This window comes from Excalfactoria chinensis, chromosome 4 (assembly GCF_039878825.1).
Source record: "Excalfactoria chinensis isolate bCotChi1 chromosome 4, bCotChi1.hap2, whole genome shotgun sequence".
Taxonomy (NCBI): Eukaryota; Metazoa; Chordata; class Aves; order Galliformes; family Phasianidae; genus Excalfactoria; species Excalfactoria chinensis.
Window position 1 is genome coordinate 39,608,496 of NC_092828.1, and position 20,800 is coordinate 39,629,295.

The window sequence follows — 20,800 nt, forward strand, 5'->3', positions numbered from 1 at the left end:
TTGGTGAAATGTAAGGAAATGGGGCTAGCAGTAGCTGTATGCATAGCCATGGGCTGCTGTGCATTTACTTATCAGAAACTGGGAGCTGTTCAAAGAGGTGTGCCGATAAAGACTTTTGCCCCCTAGTAGATGAGAGAAGCTTGTGATGGAATAGCAGGTGAGTTTAAGAAAAGGTGTCATCAATAGAAACTTTACAGCTCCTTCTTTCTGGTGCAGACAGGTTTCTTTCAGTCTGGTTGTGCTGTGACTGCTTACTGCGAATTCAGGCACTTCTGCAAACATCCTAGAAATGTAGGATTCAGGGAGTTGAGACCAGTGGATTCCTACATAAAGCTTTGGGGTACTGGACAACATTGAAGCGGATGCCTGCAAGAATTTTACCTCACTGACATTCCTGAATCTGTGCGCTGTCATTTGCAGTGGTTGTTCTCCAGTTATGCAAACTGTTCCCGAGAGAGCATTTGGGAGATGTGGTCCCTTTATCTCCTTGTGCTGAGTCTGACTGAGTGTCGTAACCTACTTACCTGCATCCTCTACTTCTGCCTGGATAAATGCCTGCCAGCTTTGCCTTGACCCAGTTAGTAATAATGATGTTAGCAGTTGTATACCAGGACTGATAAAAGCTGAAAACCAGCTGTTTCCCAGAGGAAGATGTAAGTAACAGAGGCCAAGGTATCTCCAAGATGTCGAGATGACAGTGCTTTAATTCACGGTGCGCTCCCTGATTCCTCATTCCAGCAGGTTTTTGTTATGTAACTGCCACCCACAAGCAAAGACGAAATGATCCTCACAGGTAGAATTTTGCATAGTCTTGACCTCAGCAGTGTTAGGCTGATTACCTTCTGGAAATGGCATGCCAGGATTCTCAGTGATTTATAAAATGAAACCAATGTATTTGTTTAAGTGTATACAAACGAATCAGAGCGTAAAAGTAGTTGGGATCCCTGAATTTTCAGCAACAGTCGTCCATTCCTGTTTGTGTCTATCAGTTGTTCAGAAGTTACTCAGGCTCACCCACAGAGCATGTTATTTGGGGGAGGGGTGAAGGGTGGGCAGTGGAGCACAGGAGGCTGCATTTGAAGAAATGCACTTTTATTTCTGTTCCTTTTGCTCTGTTAAAATATTTTCTGGAGGCTTTGCCTTGTGTTTTATCACTTGGTAGATGTGCAGGCATCCCGACTGCCAACAAAATGAAGCTTTACTGATAGTATTTGTTGATATCTTCCAATCAGAAAGATTTACGTAACTCGTTTAATTAGATGCTAAAAAGATAAACGGTAAGTTTCCAAACCAGATGATTTAACACATTAAATGTTTTGGGCTCCCTTTGTGTAAGAAGTGACATCTTTTATAAAGAATGCAGAGAGACAGGTTTGTATTTTATAGCTTTTTAACAAATCAATGGTGGCTGTGTAAGAAAACATTAAAAGTAGCGCAGGTTGCTTCTGGCGGGTTTCAATTCTTTGTGAGATCTGGTTCATTTGCTCTTTTTGTAGAAAAGGATCATTAGTATTTAGTGGAATTGCTCTCTGCTCATCCTTGTCTGACATTTCAGCTGCTTTGTGCACTGGCTTTTTAGAGAACGGGAAGTCAAACAGCTTTTCTGCTTTATCAAGCCCAGTTTTATGTCAGATTTGATAAGTAAAGAATGAAAACTAAGTGACACTACCCTTGCTTCCTCTGTTCTTCAGTGTCTGCAGCCCAGGCTCTCTAGTTATAAAGCACCTAAGACTTTTCAGCTCAACACGGAGAACAGGTGAATTGTTTCTTTTTCTTTGAGAAATCTGCACTTAACAAAAGGCATCTTGAAAGTGTGTAAGAGCTCACTCTTTAAGATGAGAGAGGCCAACCTACCGTCTTTCTCATTCCTAATCCTCCTCAGTAATCCTAATCCATTTCAGACCTGTAACCTTTCTTAAGCATCACATGGGAGAAGATTCTTAAGGCTGCTCAGAACAACTGTGCAGGAAATAAGTCAAAGGATCTGCGCTCCCTGCAGAACAGCACATGTGTGTTATTCTGCAGCTCCGGAAGGCAATGGCAGTTATTGCTGCATGCCTAAGGGAACAACTTACTTCATCATTCAGATCTCCGAGGAGGAGTTTCTGAATCTGTAATCAAGTAAATCAGAGACTATTGATCACTTTGTTGCTGAAGGGTGATTATATAAGCGAGAGAAGAAACAAAAAGTGGAGAGCAAGCTTCTTTTGTGTGAATTTGAGTAAGTCCTTAAACTAGCAATTGGTGGCAAGGTAAGTTGTATTTTTCTTTGCTCTGTAACAGTGTTTTGTGTTCAGAAGTAGTCACTGCGCACCCATAGTTTGAGGTGAAATATCCTTTTATGTGTCAGGGTGTATAAATCTATGGTTGGGACTTTCAAAGTTCTCCTTTTTGGCACTGCTGTAACTGCAGGTGCGGGGTTCAGCCCATGAATTGAATAAATCAAGTTTCACCATCTTGTTTCCTGCTACGAGCAGCGCTGAGTCTGATGTACACGTGGGACAGGAGTATTTAATCTAGGAGGGAAAGGAAGGATCATCACTTTCTCTAGTGCTAGTGAGCGTTTTATTCTTGGGAAAATTATTTGACTTCATTCATTTATTTCGTTGGTGGCTTCTGGGTGTCACGTTGTTAAACCTCGTTTCACTCTCACATCTGTCTTTCACTGTTTTCTTTCTAGTAAACTTCAGTGAGCACAGTTTGCTTTCTTATTGCCTTCCAGATTCTGTTCAGCTCTTCCCTCAGTCACTCAAATGTCTGTAAAATGTACGAGTGGGGACTCGGTTGTGATATGGAAAATGTGTAGTCTTAGTTAAGAAATGTGCTGCTTTGATGTGCTGGAGCAGCCTGGTGCTCCCTACCAGGAGGCTTTTGATTCACAAGGACGGAACCCCAAATTCTGCACAGATCTGTAATGTGGACAAGCTCAGTGATGTTACAGTGCATAGAACTGGATTCAAAATGATGCCACTGGCTCTGACTTTGAAATGATTAAATTAATGCTTGCAGTAAACCCAGAAATTTACTTAGGCTTTTGTTGCTGCTGTTTTGGACTGCTAATTTGTTTGTATGCTTTGTTTGTTTGTGGGTGTTTTTGTAGGTTTCTTTTTCTTTCTTTAATTGAGACACATGTATTTATGCAAGTTTTCCTTTATTAGCTGTTATGTGTTGTTGTATCATTACACAAGTCAGCAGCTTGTGTTGCAAAATCAAATATATTATCCCATGGCTTGGGAAATGCACATGGAGTACAGCTGTCAGATATTTCTCCTGCCTTTCCAGTGCTAGTTCTGGTGAACAGGAAACATGCATCTCCTCTTGGTGTCTGATCTTCTGCTCAGGCAATTAGATTTGCTGTTCTGTGAGCTGTCTATATCCACGTGCAGCTTTTCAGTCCATACATTTTTTGGTGTTTTGGTTCTGGTGTAGCTTGCATTCATGAGGGCTCACCACCTGCTTTACTTAGCGCATGTTTGCGAGAGGATGCTCTGTGAAGCATCATTCTATGCAGAATCCCAGGAGATAGTCACAAGCTGAAGGCATGTTAATGTATATTGCAGCTTCTCAAACGAAGTGCAGAAAGCCTGTTCCAGAAGACTTTTGAGTGCACCAGAGAAAACCTCAGCATTTCTACAGGAGGGCAACAATGGGAAGAACAAGACAAGGAATAGGGAGCCAGCTGTTTCACATATGCATCATTTTATCTCACATACATGCAGGCTATATTTGAGGCAATGCCACTGTCGTTGGGTATTTCAGCTGCAGTTTACAGGCCACCTTTTCTTTGAAACAGGGTTTTAGGTGTAGGAGGGACATGTTTCACTGTGGGGTGGATGAGGAAGGATCAGAGGTGCTGAGCAGTTGGGTTGATTTCATTTCTTCCTCACTCCTCCCACCCTTGAAGCAGGTTTTGTAGTTGTTGAGATCTTCAGATGTGTCTCTTTGGGAAGACATTTTTGTTTGGGTTTCCACGTGAGAATTCTAAGTCTACAGATAGAAATTCTGAGCTTGAAAATCTGTTTTTCCTGAAATGGGATGTGTCATACAGGAGGTGACAAGGAGGAGCCTTAATTGTGAGAGCTTTGGGTTTTTTTTTGTATGTATGTGTGCAATTGTCCGCTTAAATAGTTAATAATCCGAAAAGCTGTCAGAGTAACTGCATTATGGAACATAAATACCATAAAGCACCAGATGTATTTGGGCTTAATTTGCAGTGATTTCAGGCCACTTATGGCGCTAATATTAAATAATGGTGTTAAAGTAGTGGCACTGATATCAAACAATGGTGTTAGAGTAAAAGTAGAATGAGTGATATTTTGTTAGCAACATTGTAAAGTTTTCTCCTGTTGCATCATCTGCACAGCGTGAAGTTGTGCAGTTCAGCCTTCTGGGCAGGACCGAGAACTTGAGCGTTTTATCCATCCAGAAACTTTCTGTGCTGACGTTTAGTTCAGTGTGGATCATCTCCCTGAGCAAGGAGTGCACGTATCCCTTACACAACACCGGATGTGTTCCTTCAATTAGTGTTTCTGTCCATCTGTAGCTATTTTAAGAGGAAAGATGTGGAGTAGGTAGAAAGAGAGTGACTCGGCAAAAGGGCTGCAGGGAGTGAGAAAAGGAGAAGGGATTTTCCCTCCTCTGGTGGGAAGAAGTGTCTCTGTAGTCCCACTGTTCTGACTCTTCAGAAGCCTTTGAGATGTGGTCTCTCACCAGACCCAGCAATGATTAAGGTAATTTTTTCCTTCCTTTCCTTTCTTATCTTTCTCCCCAATACTCAGTTCTCAGTATAAGATAAAATAAACACGACAAACAAAACCAAACAAAACAACTAAAACCACCAAATCCTTTGTGATACAGCCTGGAACTACTGTAGCAGTAGCACATGGAGTTTTATTTTTCCTCCTTTCCCCAACTCCCAGAGGAAATGTGTGACAGGGAAAGGTGCTCTGATCGTCCTCGGAGTGAGAGGTTTCAGATTTTTGACCTATTCTTGAAACAGGATCCATTTGCTCTCAACAGAGCAAGCAGTGAGGTTAACACAAGTCTGGCTGGCCTGTCCCTTGATCTGAGCAGTTGATGGCATCGTACACCCCCGCACTCCAAGCAGATCCACGAGGTGAAGAAAAGCAGTGTTTATTTAACAAAGCTGATTATTTTCTTATGATAGCTAATTGTTATTTTAGACTTATCTCCCTTCGAGCTGTGGAACTGCAAATAGATTTAAATACCAGATGTGTGTTCAGCCCTCATGAGAGTCACCCTTCACAGGTGGATTTATGCATGAATATTTGCAGAAGTGTTGCCAAATCAACTTAATTACTTTCATGCTTCCAGATCAGTATCAAAAAACATTTTTTCGATGTGCTGCATGAATGCCTCCAATATGCAGTCATGGAGTATTTTAGCACTTTTTGCCTCATCCAGGTGCTTTAGCTGCACATGAGTGCTGGAAGAAGTAGCATTAGGATTCAGAGCTGATGTCTGTTCTCAGAGCTCACTCATGCTTTTTTTCTGGTAGCATTTGAAAATGAAGGTTCACATCAAAGACAACCATATTGCTAAGAGTTTAGAAGCCTAAAATGAAGCATGTGGAGCTTTGTGTGAATACACGAATGCCTGGTTTCTCCACCTAGTGAACAATTACAGTAACTAGATAGGTAATATGTGAAAGGTGCCAAACTACTCCTATTCATACAGCTGACTTGAAATTTGAAACAGTAAGACAAGAATCCTCATGTCAGATGGTCTAAAAGACAACCATGTAGCTGGAAACATCTGCTAGCAGAAAAAGTACTTGGGTACAAGACAGGACATCGGCTTGTTGATTTTAATAAGTGTTAATATATTTAATTATAGACCCAGCCCTGTGGGACATGTTGCAGCAGTTTGGATTCTGATCAGATGCTTTCCTGCATCTCTCGTGTGGTTTTGGTGATACTGAGCCAGACTGTGACGTTCTAGGAGTACCAGCTGGAAAACATGGGATCTGGTAGTTCTGTAAACGCCAACTACAAGTACTCCCTGCAGAAGTCTGAAAATGGTGAGTGATTCTTTGCAATGTAACCTTTCTCTGCCTGCTCCTGCACGTGCTGCTGGAAGGTTGTGGTGGGATGCGTTTCTTTTCCAGACTCTGATTTTTCTCAGTAGTACTGAAGGGAGGTTACAGTTTGTCTTTTGGACATGTCCTGTGATGAGGAATTTCAGATGTCATGCAGAAGACTCACGCTTGAGTCTTCTGAGCTTGAGAAAATACCAGCTGCTCAGATAATCGATACGGATCTGACCAGAAGGGGAGCAGCAAAAAGCAGTTCTGTTGGAACCAACGTCAGACAAACGAATCAATTTTCTGGCTAATGTGTGTGCGCTGTAACCTCATGTGCTGTCAGGGTGACAGATGATGATAGCACACTGCTCTTTTTGCTGGACCTCCTGTTTAAAGACTATGTTAGGGGTGCAGGGCTGATAAAGCAGAGACATTAGCTCTAGCTATCTGCCTGTATTTCTGCAGTGTCTTCTAAATAAATCATATTCTGATGGCACTTGTCATGCAGGAGACTTGGCAAGATAATTCCAGGACACAATTGCTTTGGTCATAAAATGTTTCAGATAAAGAAGACGGTATTTGTTGACAGCTGATTTGTGAACTATAGTGCTAGCATAAACAGGCACAGTTGAGTTCGAGCGCTGCCACTTTGGCATGCTTTTCAGCTTACATGATAAGATTCAGTTTACTGCTTAGATCATCATACAATAGATTTTAATATTTCAAAGTATCTGGTTTTCTTTCATACATGTGGAGTCACAACTACCAGCTTCTGTTTGGGATTCACTTGAAGTACACCTGATTCTTGCTGCAGTATTTGGATATTGTATCCCCTGTTAGGGGAATGCAATGTATTTAGAAGTTATTTATTGTTGAGGGCGATTGTGACTATGGCTCTGGCTGCATGCCAGCCAAATTGCTATAGGGAGAGTAAGGCAGCAGGTGTGGAGGCTGTTATAAAGGAAGCTTGGAAAGGTAGCATTGGAGGAGCACAACCTATAGAAAAAATAGTCGGCTTTTTTTTTTTTTGTTTGCTCAGAGCCCAGCAGATTAGAAGGCACTTTTTCAGCCCATGCAAAGACTAACACAAGTAATTAAGGCTAACCAAATCTTACTTCCTCATCCATACATACTGTGACTCCTTTCCCCATCTGCACAACAGCAACAGCTCTTCCCTTGCTATGTTTTGCACCTCCTAGTGGTTTTACAGTGGCATAAATCAGAAGGATTCTTATATTCAATACATAAGCTACCAGAATATCTTTTTCAGGTAAAGGTCAAGTAGTGTTTCATGCTGAAGTACATAGGAGATTTATATAATTAATACAAGGTAATTAACTGAATGTGTTGTTTGTCTCTTACCAGAACTTAGCAGCCTTTGGGGCAAGTTTGAGAGGTTTCAGCCAAGGTTTCCCACTCCATGCACCCCATTGCTCTTCCTGCTCTGGTGAACACAGCAGTGCTCTCACAGACCGTGTGCCAGGGGAATGCCAGTTTCTGCAGCTGTGCTAACTGTAGCCTCCATTTGATTTTGGGGCCAGCCTCTAGGCAGAGCAGTTGTCCTTCCCCTAGCTGAAGCTTGACACAAAGAAGCTCTGTTAGGAAATGCTTTGAATGCAGGGCTCTAGATGTAAACAAAAAGGGACGCAGAGCCTGACAAAAAGAGATGCCAAGTAGTAAAAGGCAGTGTAAAGTAACCGGGCAGTCCAAATGGTGATAAGACCAGCTAAGGTGCATATAAGTGTTCCTAGAGATACATAATGTTCTGCTTGCAGAACTCAGAGAAGTAAATGGGAAATTCTACCAATGTACTTTGCTCTAAAGCACACATCCCAACTGAAATGATCTCATAATGAAAATTACTGGAATTGGAGAAATGCAGAGGAATTATGTTTTAAACACCAGGCAGTATGGCCATCGATTGGAGGGAAGAGCCTGGTGCCAGTGCTGGCTGTGGAGTGAAGCATGAAACCACTTGAAAACTCCTGGCCTTTCATTCTTTCTGTGTCATGAAGCAGATGAAGAGCTGGTTTTCCCCTATCTCTTTATTTTACTTCAAGATAATTAAACATTAACATTTACACTAACACAGATCATTTCCTGAAGTTTGACAAGAACTGCAGAAGCTGAGGTATTTATTTGGCTTAAAGGAAAGGAGATAGATAGAAACCTTTTTTAGTTTTAAGGTTCTGAAAAGAGACTCAGTGTCTTGTTTTGCTCTTCAACATTTTGTGTGGTCTCAGTCAGATGCCTGGTTTCCTGAAGCCCACGTACCTAGACTGTAACGGGGATGGGAAAATGATGACAGTAGATAGAAGGGATTAATCTGTCTGGTGACGCTGAAGAATGTATTTAGACGTGTAGGCAACAGTAAATTGTTAATGCTGGTGCTGAAGAGCTGGCAGTGATAGTTAGAAGCACTCCAGAGGTCTCTGGGCAGGGTGAGATCACCTCTGGAAACAGAGTGGAAAGACGTGGGTGTTCTGTTACACGTAACCTTTAGGCATCAGAACACCTTTTCTGAAAACTCCTGCAAGAGAAAGGTCTCCGTTCAGTTGTAAGGGTCAGGAAAGGAGCACAGCAGGGTGGCACCTCAGCTGGTGCTGCCACTGAAGCTCAGCAGGTTGCTCTGGTTTTGTTCCCTAGCTTTCAAGGCAGCAGTTCTGATCCAAAGGTGGTATCGGCGCTATGTCGCTCGCCTGGAAATGCGCCGACGGTGCACTTGGAGAATCTTTCAATCCATTGAGTATGCCTGTGAGCAGGATCAGATCAAGGTAAGGTGCCAAGGAAAGGAGTACGTGGGGAAAATCCTCTCTCTGTGAGGATGAAGCAATGGCAAACTATTTTTTAAAGACAGAAACAGGCAGCTTCTTCCTGCGTGAGTGTGCAAAGCAGCTAAAGGTGAATGGAGCAGTCTAGGGGGGAAAGAACATCATGTATTAAGGAAGCGGAGTAATCTCCACATGTCAAGAATTTTACAAGTTTGTATTAAATGTAGAGGGGGTAGTTATTTGTGGATATGGAATTTTATTTGTTTGGGTTTTGGTTTTTATTTAGAAAACTCTGTCTCCTATGGAACTTATTCTCTCTTCTCTCTTAGAGAACGTTCCTGGCCTGCCATTATTAGTCATTCTGGTAGGCAGGGCCCCTTCCCTGAATTCTCAGCCAAGAGGATGCTGGCTGTGCCACTTGTTTCTGGCTGCTGGCTGCAGGTGCTTCAGGGCTGAGTTTCCTGCCTCCTTTTTACCTAAAGAATTCCCACCTGGTTGTGTGATATAACCCTAAGAAACAAGTCTTCAAACAAAGCCCTAAGGAGCATTTAAAATCATAAGCCCTTCCCTGACTCTGAATACAAGAGCCAGTCCTCACTGGATTGCTTTAACTTCGCTTAATATTCTCTTCTATCGCTGCCTTTCTGCCAAGCAGGGAGAGGGTTTCGTGTTCTTCAATGTGTATGGCTGAAGAGAAAGCTGCTACTTTTACTTCATTGTAAGAAAAACAATACAGAACAGGTATAGCCTGATTTGTTACACATGCCAGACAACATGAGAAGGGCAAAGATGATATTCGCAGAAAGAAGACGATGTTAACTTGCCACCCTGCAGAATTTCCAGTGAGCGCTGGGGATATTCCAGAGTGAATGATGATGAGCTTTCTCTCTTCTTGCAGCTTCACAACTTCTTCAGTTACCTGATGGACAACTTCACACCAAGCAGCAGTAAAGAAAGTAAGTCTGTGTGTGCCTTTTGGAGATGAGGCTCCAGCAGCTCAGATGATTGCACACTCTATTTGTTGTCCAGTGCTGGCCCTTAAGAATAGTAGGGGAGGGGCAAAGCATCAGGAAACTGCATAGAGTGAACTACATGGGGGCTGTCAGAGCTGTGCAAGGGATGTGGAGCTTCCTACTCCTTAGGAGCTGGAACGGGGAATAAAACCTCAGTATGTTTTCTAAGAACAGTACTAGAAATCTGCCTTTTTAAAGCGATCCCTAGTAGCCAATGCTTTGCAGAGTCCTTTTCTGAAAGTACAGAGAATCTATATCTAGGAAACTGTGTTCCAGAGTACTCATGTTACTTATATTTAGTCTCTCATTGACTGTCTGGTTGCAATCAGTACAATATCTTTCCAAACCTGCAGTGAGCATTACATGTTATTTCCTAGCGCTGGGAACTTGCTAATGAGCTTATGTCTGAAATCTGATGGTGACATGTCAAAATTAGCTATTTACATTGATGACCATAACTTGCTGAAGTGCTCATTCCTTGCTTTCAAGCTGACACTCCTTTTTCTCATAGACACTCAATATACTTAAAAGCAAAGCCCTGTCAATGAGGGGGCATATTTTTTTTCAGCATATGTACAAAATGGCACAATAACACCCCATTGCTTGAGATGGGCTGTGGCATCCTATGTGGGGGCAGGCTTAGAAAAACAGTGTGACATGAAACTGTTCATTATACAGTTGTGCTTGTCATTGAAAATAACACTTCACATAACCAGGGCAACTGGTACCCACCTTTCTGTAGGAACTGGTGTAGCTGCCAGCACTGTTTGAAGCAGAGCACACTAACTGAACCTTGACCCTGTAGCCCCTTCCTCACTGCATTCTGTAGTGGTGTCAGACCAGGAGCTAGCCTCTGCTGCTGCACTAGCCTGAGCAACTGCTTGTCTTTATCAAAATACAAAAGTGGTGTGCTGAGCCAAATTAACCTTTCCTTATCTCTTTCTTTTTAAATAAACAATCAAACCAACCAATCTGCCATCCAGGGGATTTTATCAGTCGCATGTTCATAAGTGGAGAAAGCTTCAAAGAGGCAGAGCTGGAGAAGTACTGTGACTATGAGTCCCTGGAGGTGCCAGACTCCTACACTGGACCCCATCTCTCTTTCCCACTGCTTCCTGACCATGCGACTGCCTTGCTGGAAGCTTTCAAACAAAAACAAGTAAGGATGCTGCAAGGAACTACGCTTTGCCCCTTTTGCATACAGAGGTGTGGGACAGCTGATCTGTGTTTGGACTTCCCAGCAGCTAAGCTAATTTGAACATGAGCAGTTGGCAGGCAGTTAATCCAAGGAGCAGAAATGACCTGATTTTACAGGGCAACTTTTCCTTACAGAAAATGCAGTTCTAAGAAACTGCAAAATCTTTGTAGGTACGTACCAGTATTAACCTTTAGCTTCATTTTAAAGGGAAAAACAACCCACAGTAGTCCATGCTGAAATGCTTTTCTCACTTTTCTCGCAAAGTCTCAGTGGCCTCGAGCAAACATAATTGTGCAGATCACATGGCAGCTCAAAACCTGGCTTAATGTGGAGAAAGCAAAGTAAAATGTAGAAGATAGCCGCTTCTTACCTGTGATATTGGTGTGGAATTTCTGCTGCTCCGGGGGATGGTGCTGCCTAGTGGATAGCATCTACCGCAGGGTTCGGGTGTTGTTGCCACCTTTGCTGATGTCGAGGTGGAGCTGCTTTTGCCTGGTATTTGTGTTGTCTTGTTTGCAAGCTGTCTGTTGTCACAGTAAAAACTGCATCCAGGTGCATCCATGACATTCCCTACATCCAGGTTATTGCAGAGGGCTTTTGTGGCTTTTGAAGACAGCTGTGTTGCTGATTGGAAGTCACTGATTTCCTGCTTTAATTCCTTCACTTTTTCCTAGTAGCAGCTCCACCCTCGCTATGTCTTAAACCTTCTACATGAGACCAGGAAGCACCTCAAGCAATTGCCAAACATCAGTCATGTCTCCACCTGCTATAGTGAGGAGGTCACTGTGTGTGGTACGTCTGAGTGGGAAAGCACTGCTCAGTCTTTGGGGAAGAATTCTTAGGTGGAAGGGATGGCAAACATGAATTGCTACTATATGACTATATAACATAAATGCAGTCTGCATGTAAGATGTGTGTTGTGTTGAGAGGCAGCTGGAGCTTTCTCTGAACTTCTGGGTTTACCCTACCCTGCTGTATTTGATCTGCAGCTTAGACTTGCCTGAACCTCGTAGACAGCAAGTCTCTGTTACGGCCTGGTTTCAGTTTAGATTGAAACAAGAACCTTACCTTATGCCAAACCTTAATCCTCCTACAATATTTTAGTGGGCATTTATAGAGGAGATACTTTGTAGGAAGTTAGTTATTTGTCTATGTTTCGGTTAAAGGTAAACACACTTTGGCTTGTCTTTTTTGTGCCTGTCAGGAGATTTGCATGGCCAGCTGGATGACTTGTTCCTCATATTTTATAAGGTAAGCACCTTGTTTGGTGAAGGAGAAGACATTGTGAGAGCCATCACATGAGTCATGCTGAGAAGCATTCGCAAATTGGGCCCAGGTCAATTTAAATGGCTTTACAAAGCTAAAACTTATTCCTTCACTGACTTTTAGACCTGTGAGAACTGTTGGGACATACACATACATTTGGGAAGTGCCAGTGAATGTGTTTTGGTGTTGTTTTTTTTAAGTCCTAATACCAATGGCACTGCCTTCTGACTCCCTGTTTTCACTTTTCAGTGCATTTGCCACTGGGAGCCTAGAGGATAAAAATAAGTTAGGATCTATTCTATAAGGTAACTTGGGGTAGGAGTGAGAGGGTGTGCAGCTGGTGGGAAGGTATATGAAGGTCATGGGGAAACCTCTCGTAACATAATACCTGTCCTTACTTTTACAGAATGGCCTTCCTTCTCCTTCCAAGTCCTATGTATTCAATGGGGACTTTGTAGATAGGGGCAAACAGTCCCTTGAGATCCTCATCATCCTCTTCACCTTCCTCTTGATATATCCCAAAGAGGTTCATCTCAACCGAGGGAACCATGAAGACCACATGGTCAACTTACGGTACGGGTTCCTTGTGGGGCTGATGACAATGTCAAGGATGTCACTACAAAATCTTACTGAACTTCTGTTCTCCTGTTCCTTTAGGTATGGTTTCACCAAGGAAGTCATGCAGAAATACAAGGTGGGCATGTGTTCATGTCTTCTGCAGCACGTGAGATGTGGACTTTGAAGGCCTGATGTTTCATCTTTTCTGTCCTGTCCTGTCCTCCTAGCTGCACGGGAAGAAAATCTTGAAGATGATTCAGAATGTCTTCTGCTGGCTACCTCTGGCCACACTGATTGATCAGAAAGTCCTTGTTATACATGGGGGCATCTCTGATACTACTGATCTGGACATGCTTGAGAAAATTCAAAGGAATAAAGTAGGTTTCATTTCCTGGATGTTGCAAGAGAAATCTGTTGCTGATTTATGGTTGGAGAGCTTACACCTATGTGTCGGCTTGGCTGTTGGAAAGGATGGTCTTTGTTGTCAAAAAGTGTGTTTGGGTACGGTCTTGGAGGGCATTGATTTCATTTAATAATACAGCGTGTGCAGGAGATGTGAAGGGAAGAAGCATTATTGACCTCTGGAAATGAGGTCAATGGTAAACAATTGCATAGTTACATGGGTGTGCTGGTGTCGACAGTAATAACAGCAGTGACAGGATCTTGTCATCCCATAGTTCATTAGCCTTTTTTTTTTCCTTTCTCTGAAAGCAGTATTTCCAGAGGGATTGTGAGAAGTCATTTAGTTTATCTGTGCCAAGCATGCTAGTTGAGAAAATACTACTTCTCTTCTCTAAACATAATGACAAGCACTTGCATTAGTCGTTAGTCTTTCCCTCATTCTTCTGCCTTGTTCTAAGTGCAGATTAACTCCATGAAATCTGTCTTTTGTGAAATGATGAGCAGCATGAAGTCAGTGAAGAAGAGATGAATCTGTATTCAGGCTGCGTTTGTGGCCCCAGCTATAAACCAAGAATGGTATATCTGAGCAACTGGCATTAACAACCTCCTACAATTACTCTCCACTTTACTGCAGCAAAATTAACTGAGGTTTAGTGGCCTGGGTCACTTGACAGATTTCTGCTCAAAGATGTTAGTGCTAGAGATCCAGCTTTCCAAGCCATTTAACTATCTGTGCTTTCTCTCTTCCTCTTACAGTTTATTTCTGTACTGAGAGGGAAGAAAAGGAAACAGTCAAACAGAAATGTGGAAATAAAGGAGATAAATGGGGAGAGCCAAGCAGAGCCTGATTCAGCAGGGAACGAGACAGCGCCCAGCTTACCCTCACAGCCCCGACCAACCCAGGCTCCCAGCATGGCCAACAGGGTGGAGTTCTCCAGGTGGGTCCGGCAGACAGTGCAGGAGCAAATCGAGTGGTGCCGCAAGTTGGTGGACATCAGTGATTCGGAGGAGGAGGAGCTCACTTGCTCCAGTTTGGTCTCCTTAACGGATCTGGATGGGCCATGCTGGACTCGGCAAGAGGAGTGGAAGCAGGTGAGTAGCATAAGCTTTTGATGCCTTCCACAGCTTTGTTCTCTGTTCCTTTGAGGAATCTTGCTATACAATGTGTGGGTCAATGCACAGACCTCTTTGCAAAGAGATTTTGCTGCTCTGCAAAGTGGAGTTTAGGAGCAAGTCAGTGCTGAAGTGCCATCAGAGGAGCTAATGGATTTTCTGCTGTTTTTTGACCAACTGCTCTGTTCTCTACTCCCTAGGGACATTTTGGTAGATCACTGTGCTATGTCCAGCCCATCCTATGGCATAAATCACTAGCAAGTGAACAGCTGTGCATGAGATTCCTGTAGAAGAGTGCAGGCCGTGTGACTGGTGCTAGCTGCTGTTCTGCCACTGCCTTTTTCCTAGCCTTGCACGTCAGCCTTTTCATTGGGTTTTTGGCTGTCTGCACTCCAGGCTCTGTTCTAGCATTTGTCCCCAGCACAACACTGCCCTGTTGTATAAATTAAGCTGTTCAGGCACAGAGCAGGGTGACGGGATTTTGTGATTCACTGCAGGGGAGATAAATGGTAGGCAAGACTGACGATAGAGCCCAGTGCTTGTATCACTTGCGGTGTGTGCACGGGATATTTGAGGTCAACTCCGTAGCTAATGAGTGAGCATGTTGTTTGCTGACAAGGGAGCTGTGATCTTGGATACTAAGAACAGACTGATTCTCTGGTTTTACCCATGCTGTACAATGAGTAGGTTGCTCTCAGAGCCCAGGAACTTGATTTCCACTTTCTGTTGGACCAGACTGTTTGGGAGACTACGAACCATTGTTCTTCACCACACATAGCATATGACATCCTGGCATTAGACACCTTATCAGTGTAAAGCTGTATATTGAGGTCAGGGTTAAAGAGATTAAACTTTAATCCACAGAATGGTCACTGAGTCAGCACTTACAGTAGTGGAGGCTGCTGAACATCCAGACAGGTGTGCAAAGGAGTTTAGTGCTAAGCCCACTCTTGGTCTGGGGATCTGCTGGGTGTACTGTCCCTGGGATATGTTTTGGACTGCAGAAAGTCAGAAAAGTCTCTTTGAAATCCAGCAAGAGCAAAGGGAAAGCTTTCATCAGGCCTAATTCATGGACCCATCTCTTCCTCAGGCAATTTGAGTGTGGCCGTAGCTCTGGGCTAATAGTATTGTCACTTCTGTGGTAGCTCAGGGCTGTGACAGTCCTGCAGAGCAATAGAGATTCAGCTGTGATTCAGGAAACATCTCTGCACTATGGCGGCAGCAGCAGCAGTAGTCCCAGTAGGGATGCAGAGATGGTGCTGTATTTTCTTGGTAAACGTCGGTGGGTACACATCATTCAGTGAACTGTTCTGGTTATTTCAGATTTTAGACATTCTCTGGAGTGACCCCATGCCTCAGGAGGGCTGCAGAGAAAATACAGTGCGAGGTGGTGGCTGCTACTTCGGGCCTGATGTGACGGGGAAGATCCTTGAGAAGTACAACCTGCAGTTCCTCATCCGTTCCCATGAGTGCAAGCAAGAGGGCTATGAGTTCTGTCACAACCGAAAGGTGGGTGAGGGAGTGGTGGAAGGATGCTTGGGTTTCCATCCTGCTGCTGTAGAATGTTTGAGAGGGCTTGTCTCTTCATTTCTTCCAGTGTTTGTAGGTCGTTGGGTTGGTTGTTTTGTTTTTTTCCAAGTATATATAGAATTATTGATTAGTGTATCAGGAGTTACTGAAATATGCTCCCAGCAGAGTACTTAGATTGGGGCAGTGTGAGACAGTTTCTCTGTTGGGGAAAACTTTTACACAGGCAAAGCACATTCGTGTATTGTAAGTGAGAAAGGACCTGAGCTCATTTGTGCAATTGCCTGCGCTTAAAGCAGCTGTTTTTGGAGATTAAATACAAAGGAGGTGTTAATAAGCTGCTGCAGCAAAGTTTTGCTCTCAGAAGTCTCAGGGTGACTTCAGCAGCCTCAGCTGAACTGCAGTGCAAGGTGGAAATTTGCTGGGAGAGTGCAGGGAAACTGCAAAGCCCAGCATGTGGCCAGCTCGATGCAAGGCTGGTACCACCACTCTTTGCTTTCCACGTGAAACATGTTTCTTTCATCATCTGACAGGATTAATACACTGTTTTCATGATACCTACGTATGTGTAATAGAGGATGCACATTCTGACTATAAATACCTTTCTTTAGGTACTGACCATATTTTCAGCCTCAAACTATTATGAGATTGGCAGCAACAGGGGAGCCTATGTGAAGCTGGGGCCAGACCTGGTGCCCCATTTTGTTCAGTACCAAGCGAACAAGACAGCCCACACCCTCACCATGACCCAAAGGCAAGGCTTGTGTTGATAAGAATTCACCAAGTCAAAATTCCCAAAGGGAAAACTTTGGGAGCTTTGAGAAAGTTCGGCTCCAAAGCTCAACTTTCATGGCTTCATGTTCCTAAATCGTAGCCCTAAGGGAGAGCTCGAGCTTTGTGTAGAAATGACCAAGGGAGGTTCACAAGGGACAAAAAGGAAGCAATTGAGGGAGCATTGCAAGGTCGAACAGGAGGGTTTTTTTTAACTAGCTGCTGATTTTCCAGCTTTTCTTTCCAATGTAATGTTTTAACTTTTGACCCTTTCTGAAGATCCTTTCCACTTTGTTACTTTACAAAACTGAACAGCTGTTAAAAGTATACGTGACTGTTCTGGCAGAACAACTGAACCAAAAAATACGTAAACAAAAACAGGTGAACGCCAACTGTGGGCGTTTGCTAGGACGGGTTGTTTTTCCCTGGACTTGAACTAACTGCTGACAGCTTATATAGGCAAGGGCAACGGTTTCTGTGCTTTGGCAGGGATTTACTGCATCGGTTGTGGGAAATACTGCTCCAGGTATGCAGTGCCTTGTCACGGGCACCGCAGAGAAGCAGTAGTTGTGGAGGGTGTGGGCAGTCCATAGACAGGCAAGAGGACTGGGATGTACAGCTTCTCTTGCACTTCATGGGATGTCCTTAAGATGCTTCTCTCTTTTCTGCATGCTTCAGAATCAGCAGAGTAGAGGAGTCAGCATTCCGAGCCCTGCGGGAAAAGCTGTTTGCTCACACCTCTGCCCTCATCAGTGCATTCAAAGGGTATGATAAAGACAATACAGGTAAATTTGAGCCACGAGACACTGATTTAATTCTCTGGTGGGATGGAGTGGAAGAGGTTAAGGTGCATGAATGTCTGGTTGGGTTACAGCTGCTGGTAACTCACAGATAAGAGGCTGTGTCAGACCTTGCCATAGTGTTGGTCCCAATTGCTGTTATTCAGCCTCTCTTCTGCTTTAATGTCTTATTATAATGAGGGGGTGCTGGAAGAGAAGCAAGAGGTGATGAGCCTAATGTGTAGCAGTTCAAACTTTGCTGCAAGGAGAACCCTTTGCAACAGGAGTACTGAGAAAGCACTGGAAAAAATAACCTGGAACACATCTGTCACTTGTCTGAGTGGTCTCTAGAGCCTCTGTAACACTTAAGTCTCTTTGAAGTCGAAACTGAGGGATGCCTTCTGTGCCAGCTTCCTCTGTCAGAGTCTTAAGGAGTGAGCTATGAGTTCATAATCCTCAGGCTGCTTTTGCACCAGCCAGGACAGTCAGTGAAGCTGAGGGCATCTGTCTGTATGTGCCATGGGGGAAACAGGGACATGGCAGTTCAAGCAGCCTTCCTGTGGGTATTGGTTCCTGGGCTGTGAAATTGTTCCCAGAAGTCCATTTTAACTATTAGAGTGGCTGCTAAACTGGGAGCTTTTTTGTGTGTTCCTGGGTCACTGAGGAACTACTCATGTAGTTGTGCAGGCTACAAACTGCAGGAAAGGACTGGATGCAAGCTGCAGGTTTGTAATGAAATACTCAAAGTCCACAGTGCTCAGAGGTGTGCAGCTCCACTGCCTTAATTTGTTATAATAGTCAAAAGCTTGCTGAGGCTGGAGGGAGCAGAAAGCACTTGTACTGTGCAGTGGCTGCTGTAGGTAGGTGTCTGTACAGTTATGTAAGGCCTTTACATGAACTGAAGTGCTCACAGGTGCCATGGAGAAATGGAGCAATGGAGCTGTCTCTGTCAGCAGCGCAGTACGCTGGGTATGCATGCTGTTGTAGGCTATTTGCTTTGGTGGCACGGAGAACATTAAATGCTTTTGCTTTGTTACTGCTCCACGACCCTGCTGGCTAACAGGGCTCCTCGAGAGTTTTCTTTGGAGCCAACTGTGTTGCAGTTTGGCAAAACAGATCTTCTGGGGTTGGCTTCTAGCCTGGCTCCATATAGCACCTGGAGGTGACAGTCTTTACATAGTTTTCAGCCACTGGTCTCAGTGGTCTCCATAGCTTTCCCTTTTCCCTACAGGAAGGATCACACTGAGCAACTGGGCAACAGCAGTGGAGTCAGTCTTGCGCCTGGGATTGCCGTGGCGGATGTTGAGACCACAGCTGGTGCGCAGCACAGCAGATGGCATGCTGGAGTACAAATCCTGGCTTGATGACTTGGCCATGGAGCAGAGGAGCCAAGAGGTAAGGGCTCACCCTCTTCTGTTAAAGCAGAGCGGCACATTGGGCCAACTATGGCAAGAAAGGTTGGGAGAGTGAATAGTTTCTGTATAGTCCAAAAGCATAATGAAGTCAACGAAGCACTAGCATGAATTTGAGTATTCTAGAGGTGCTTGTTCCACCATGGAAATGGATGATACATACGAGAAAAAAGCCTTGAGCTAGTTTTGGATACAGGTTTTTGAATGGGAAAACTGTACTCCATTCTATGATTCACAGCTTTCCTGATTGCACTCAGCAGAAACAATTGCAGTAGTTATAGCTTGAGTCCCATTCTCCTCTGGGAAAGTTGTCCATTTGGAAGCGACAGGTTGCAGGTGTGCTTTAATTCAGAGTTTCACAGAGGGCTTGAAGCATCATGAACTCATTTCATAACGTGTCCACAATGTGAAGTGCACTGCTGGCAAACTCCCAAGCGCCACAAACATTTTTAATTATGGGGAGATTTGCAGCAAGTGCTCAGAGCAGAAGCATAGAGCTATTGAAAAGGGCAGAAGGAGCATGACAGTATGTTGTCTTTCAGCACATCCAGTCGAGCTTGCTGGAAGTTATCTATCGAAACAGATCCAACCTGGAGACCATATTCAGGATCATAGACAGAGATCATTCAGGTAAGGAGGTATACAAGATGCACTGGTCACTGTGTTACATTCCATTCTACTTTTGGTCTTCCTTTAGTATCTACTAAAGCATTCTGATTTAACAGTAAAGGGTATGTATCTTCTTCCTTCCTACATCAGGGTTACTGCCTCAAGAGCTTCTATACTGTCATTACTGCACATGTCCACAAATGAGGCATTTCAAAGGAATGTGCAGCTGAGGCAGGGAATTAAGCTTTTGTGTTTTTTGGTTTTTTTTTCTTCTTTTCTGGAGGAGTTCAGTAGAAAAAAAAGATTTATGAAAGCAATAATAGTAATGCAGCATCTTTGGATTCTGAGTTATCTGCTCATGAGCAGTTATCTCTACCAAATCACTTTGGGAAGAAGAACAGACAAGTCTTTCTCTTGTTCTCACACATTGTTTTATGTCTCTTCGCCACTTTTATTTTGCATTTTATCCACTGTTCTCCATGCTAGAACTTCAGTTGCAGATCTGAAAGATACTTCCTTCCATTAGGGTAGCAGGCAGTGAATCTGAGCAGGTGCTGGTAAGCCTTGTGCTGAAGTAGCTGTGCCTTCCTGCCTCACAGGTCTCATCTCATTTGAGGAGTTCCACCAAACCTGGAAGCTGTTCAGCTCCCACATGAACATTGAACTCACAGACGATGGCATCAATGACTTAGTTCGCAGCATTGACTTCAATAAAGATGGAAATATTGACTTCAACGAGTTCCTAGAAGCCTTCCGCCTTGTCAAACAGTCCCAGTAGTGAGAACCCAGGGCAGATCATCACATCCAATGCCTTGTCTGCAAAGCCAGAAGGACTGCTTCCTACTTAACCCGCAAAACATGCCTGCAGCTACAAAACAAGGAAAGGGAAAGCAGGTTCCTGGTGCTCTTCATTGAAGACAGGAACCATCCAGCCAACAGCTGTGATCCGTTTGTGGAAGGTAATGGTAAAATAGATAACTGTACTTCAATAATGACTGCATTTTAAAAGGAACTGTGTCATGAATAGAAAACTCTGCTCAAGGGCAGAGGCAAGCTAATTAATTTCTCTTATCAATGCATGTCATGAAATTTTACAAGTCTATTCAAGTTGAGTAAAATTAAAGTAAAGGTATTTCTTGGAGGTACTGCTTTACTAAGTAGCAATTGCTAGAGCAAGCCTTCCTTAATAATAAACTTTTTTCTAAATGCCTTGTTCTGGGCTGTTCATCATGCCTTCTGTAGATCTTCAGTTCTGCAAGAAACAGTGCTATTTCTGTGACAACATCTATTTCTCCCATTGTTCCTTGGCTTCAGTAAGATATATCTACTAAAAATATG

At 43.6% G+C, this 20,800-nt stretch overlaps 2 protein-coding genes across 2 annotated transcripts in view; one reads left to right on the forward strand and one right to left on the reverse strand.

The window, feature by feature from the left end:
* The window catches only part of LOC140251384 (uncharacterized), a 47,344-nt gene extending 39,733 nt beyond the window's left edge, over positions 1-7,611 (reverse strand). The window contains exon 1 of the mRNA XM_072335095.1: positions 7,406-7,611. The gene's annotated coding sequence lies outside the window, so the exon portion shown is untranslated. The remainder of the gene's footprint in view (positions 1-7,405) is intronic.
* Positions 5,980-20,240, forward strand: PPEF2 (protein phosphatase with EF-hand domain 2). The gene is made up of 15 exons (XM_072335089.1): positions 5,980-6,040; positions 8,690-8,817; positions 9,713-9,770; positions 10,811-10,986; positions 11,703-11,817; positions 12,230-12,276; positions 12,698-12,985; positions 13,077-13,226; positions 14,008-14,343; positions 15,688-15,873; positions 16,503-16,645; positions 17,341-17,447; positions 18,673-18,836; positions 19,396-19,483; positions 20,062-20,240. Exons 1-15 carry the CDS (start codon positions 5,980-5,982, stop codon positions 20,238-20,240), a joined length of 2,226 nt encoding a protein of 741 aa, XP_072191190.1.
* The last annotated feature ends 560 nt before the right edge of the window (positions 20,241-20,800 follow it).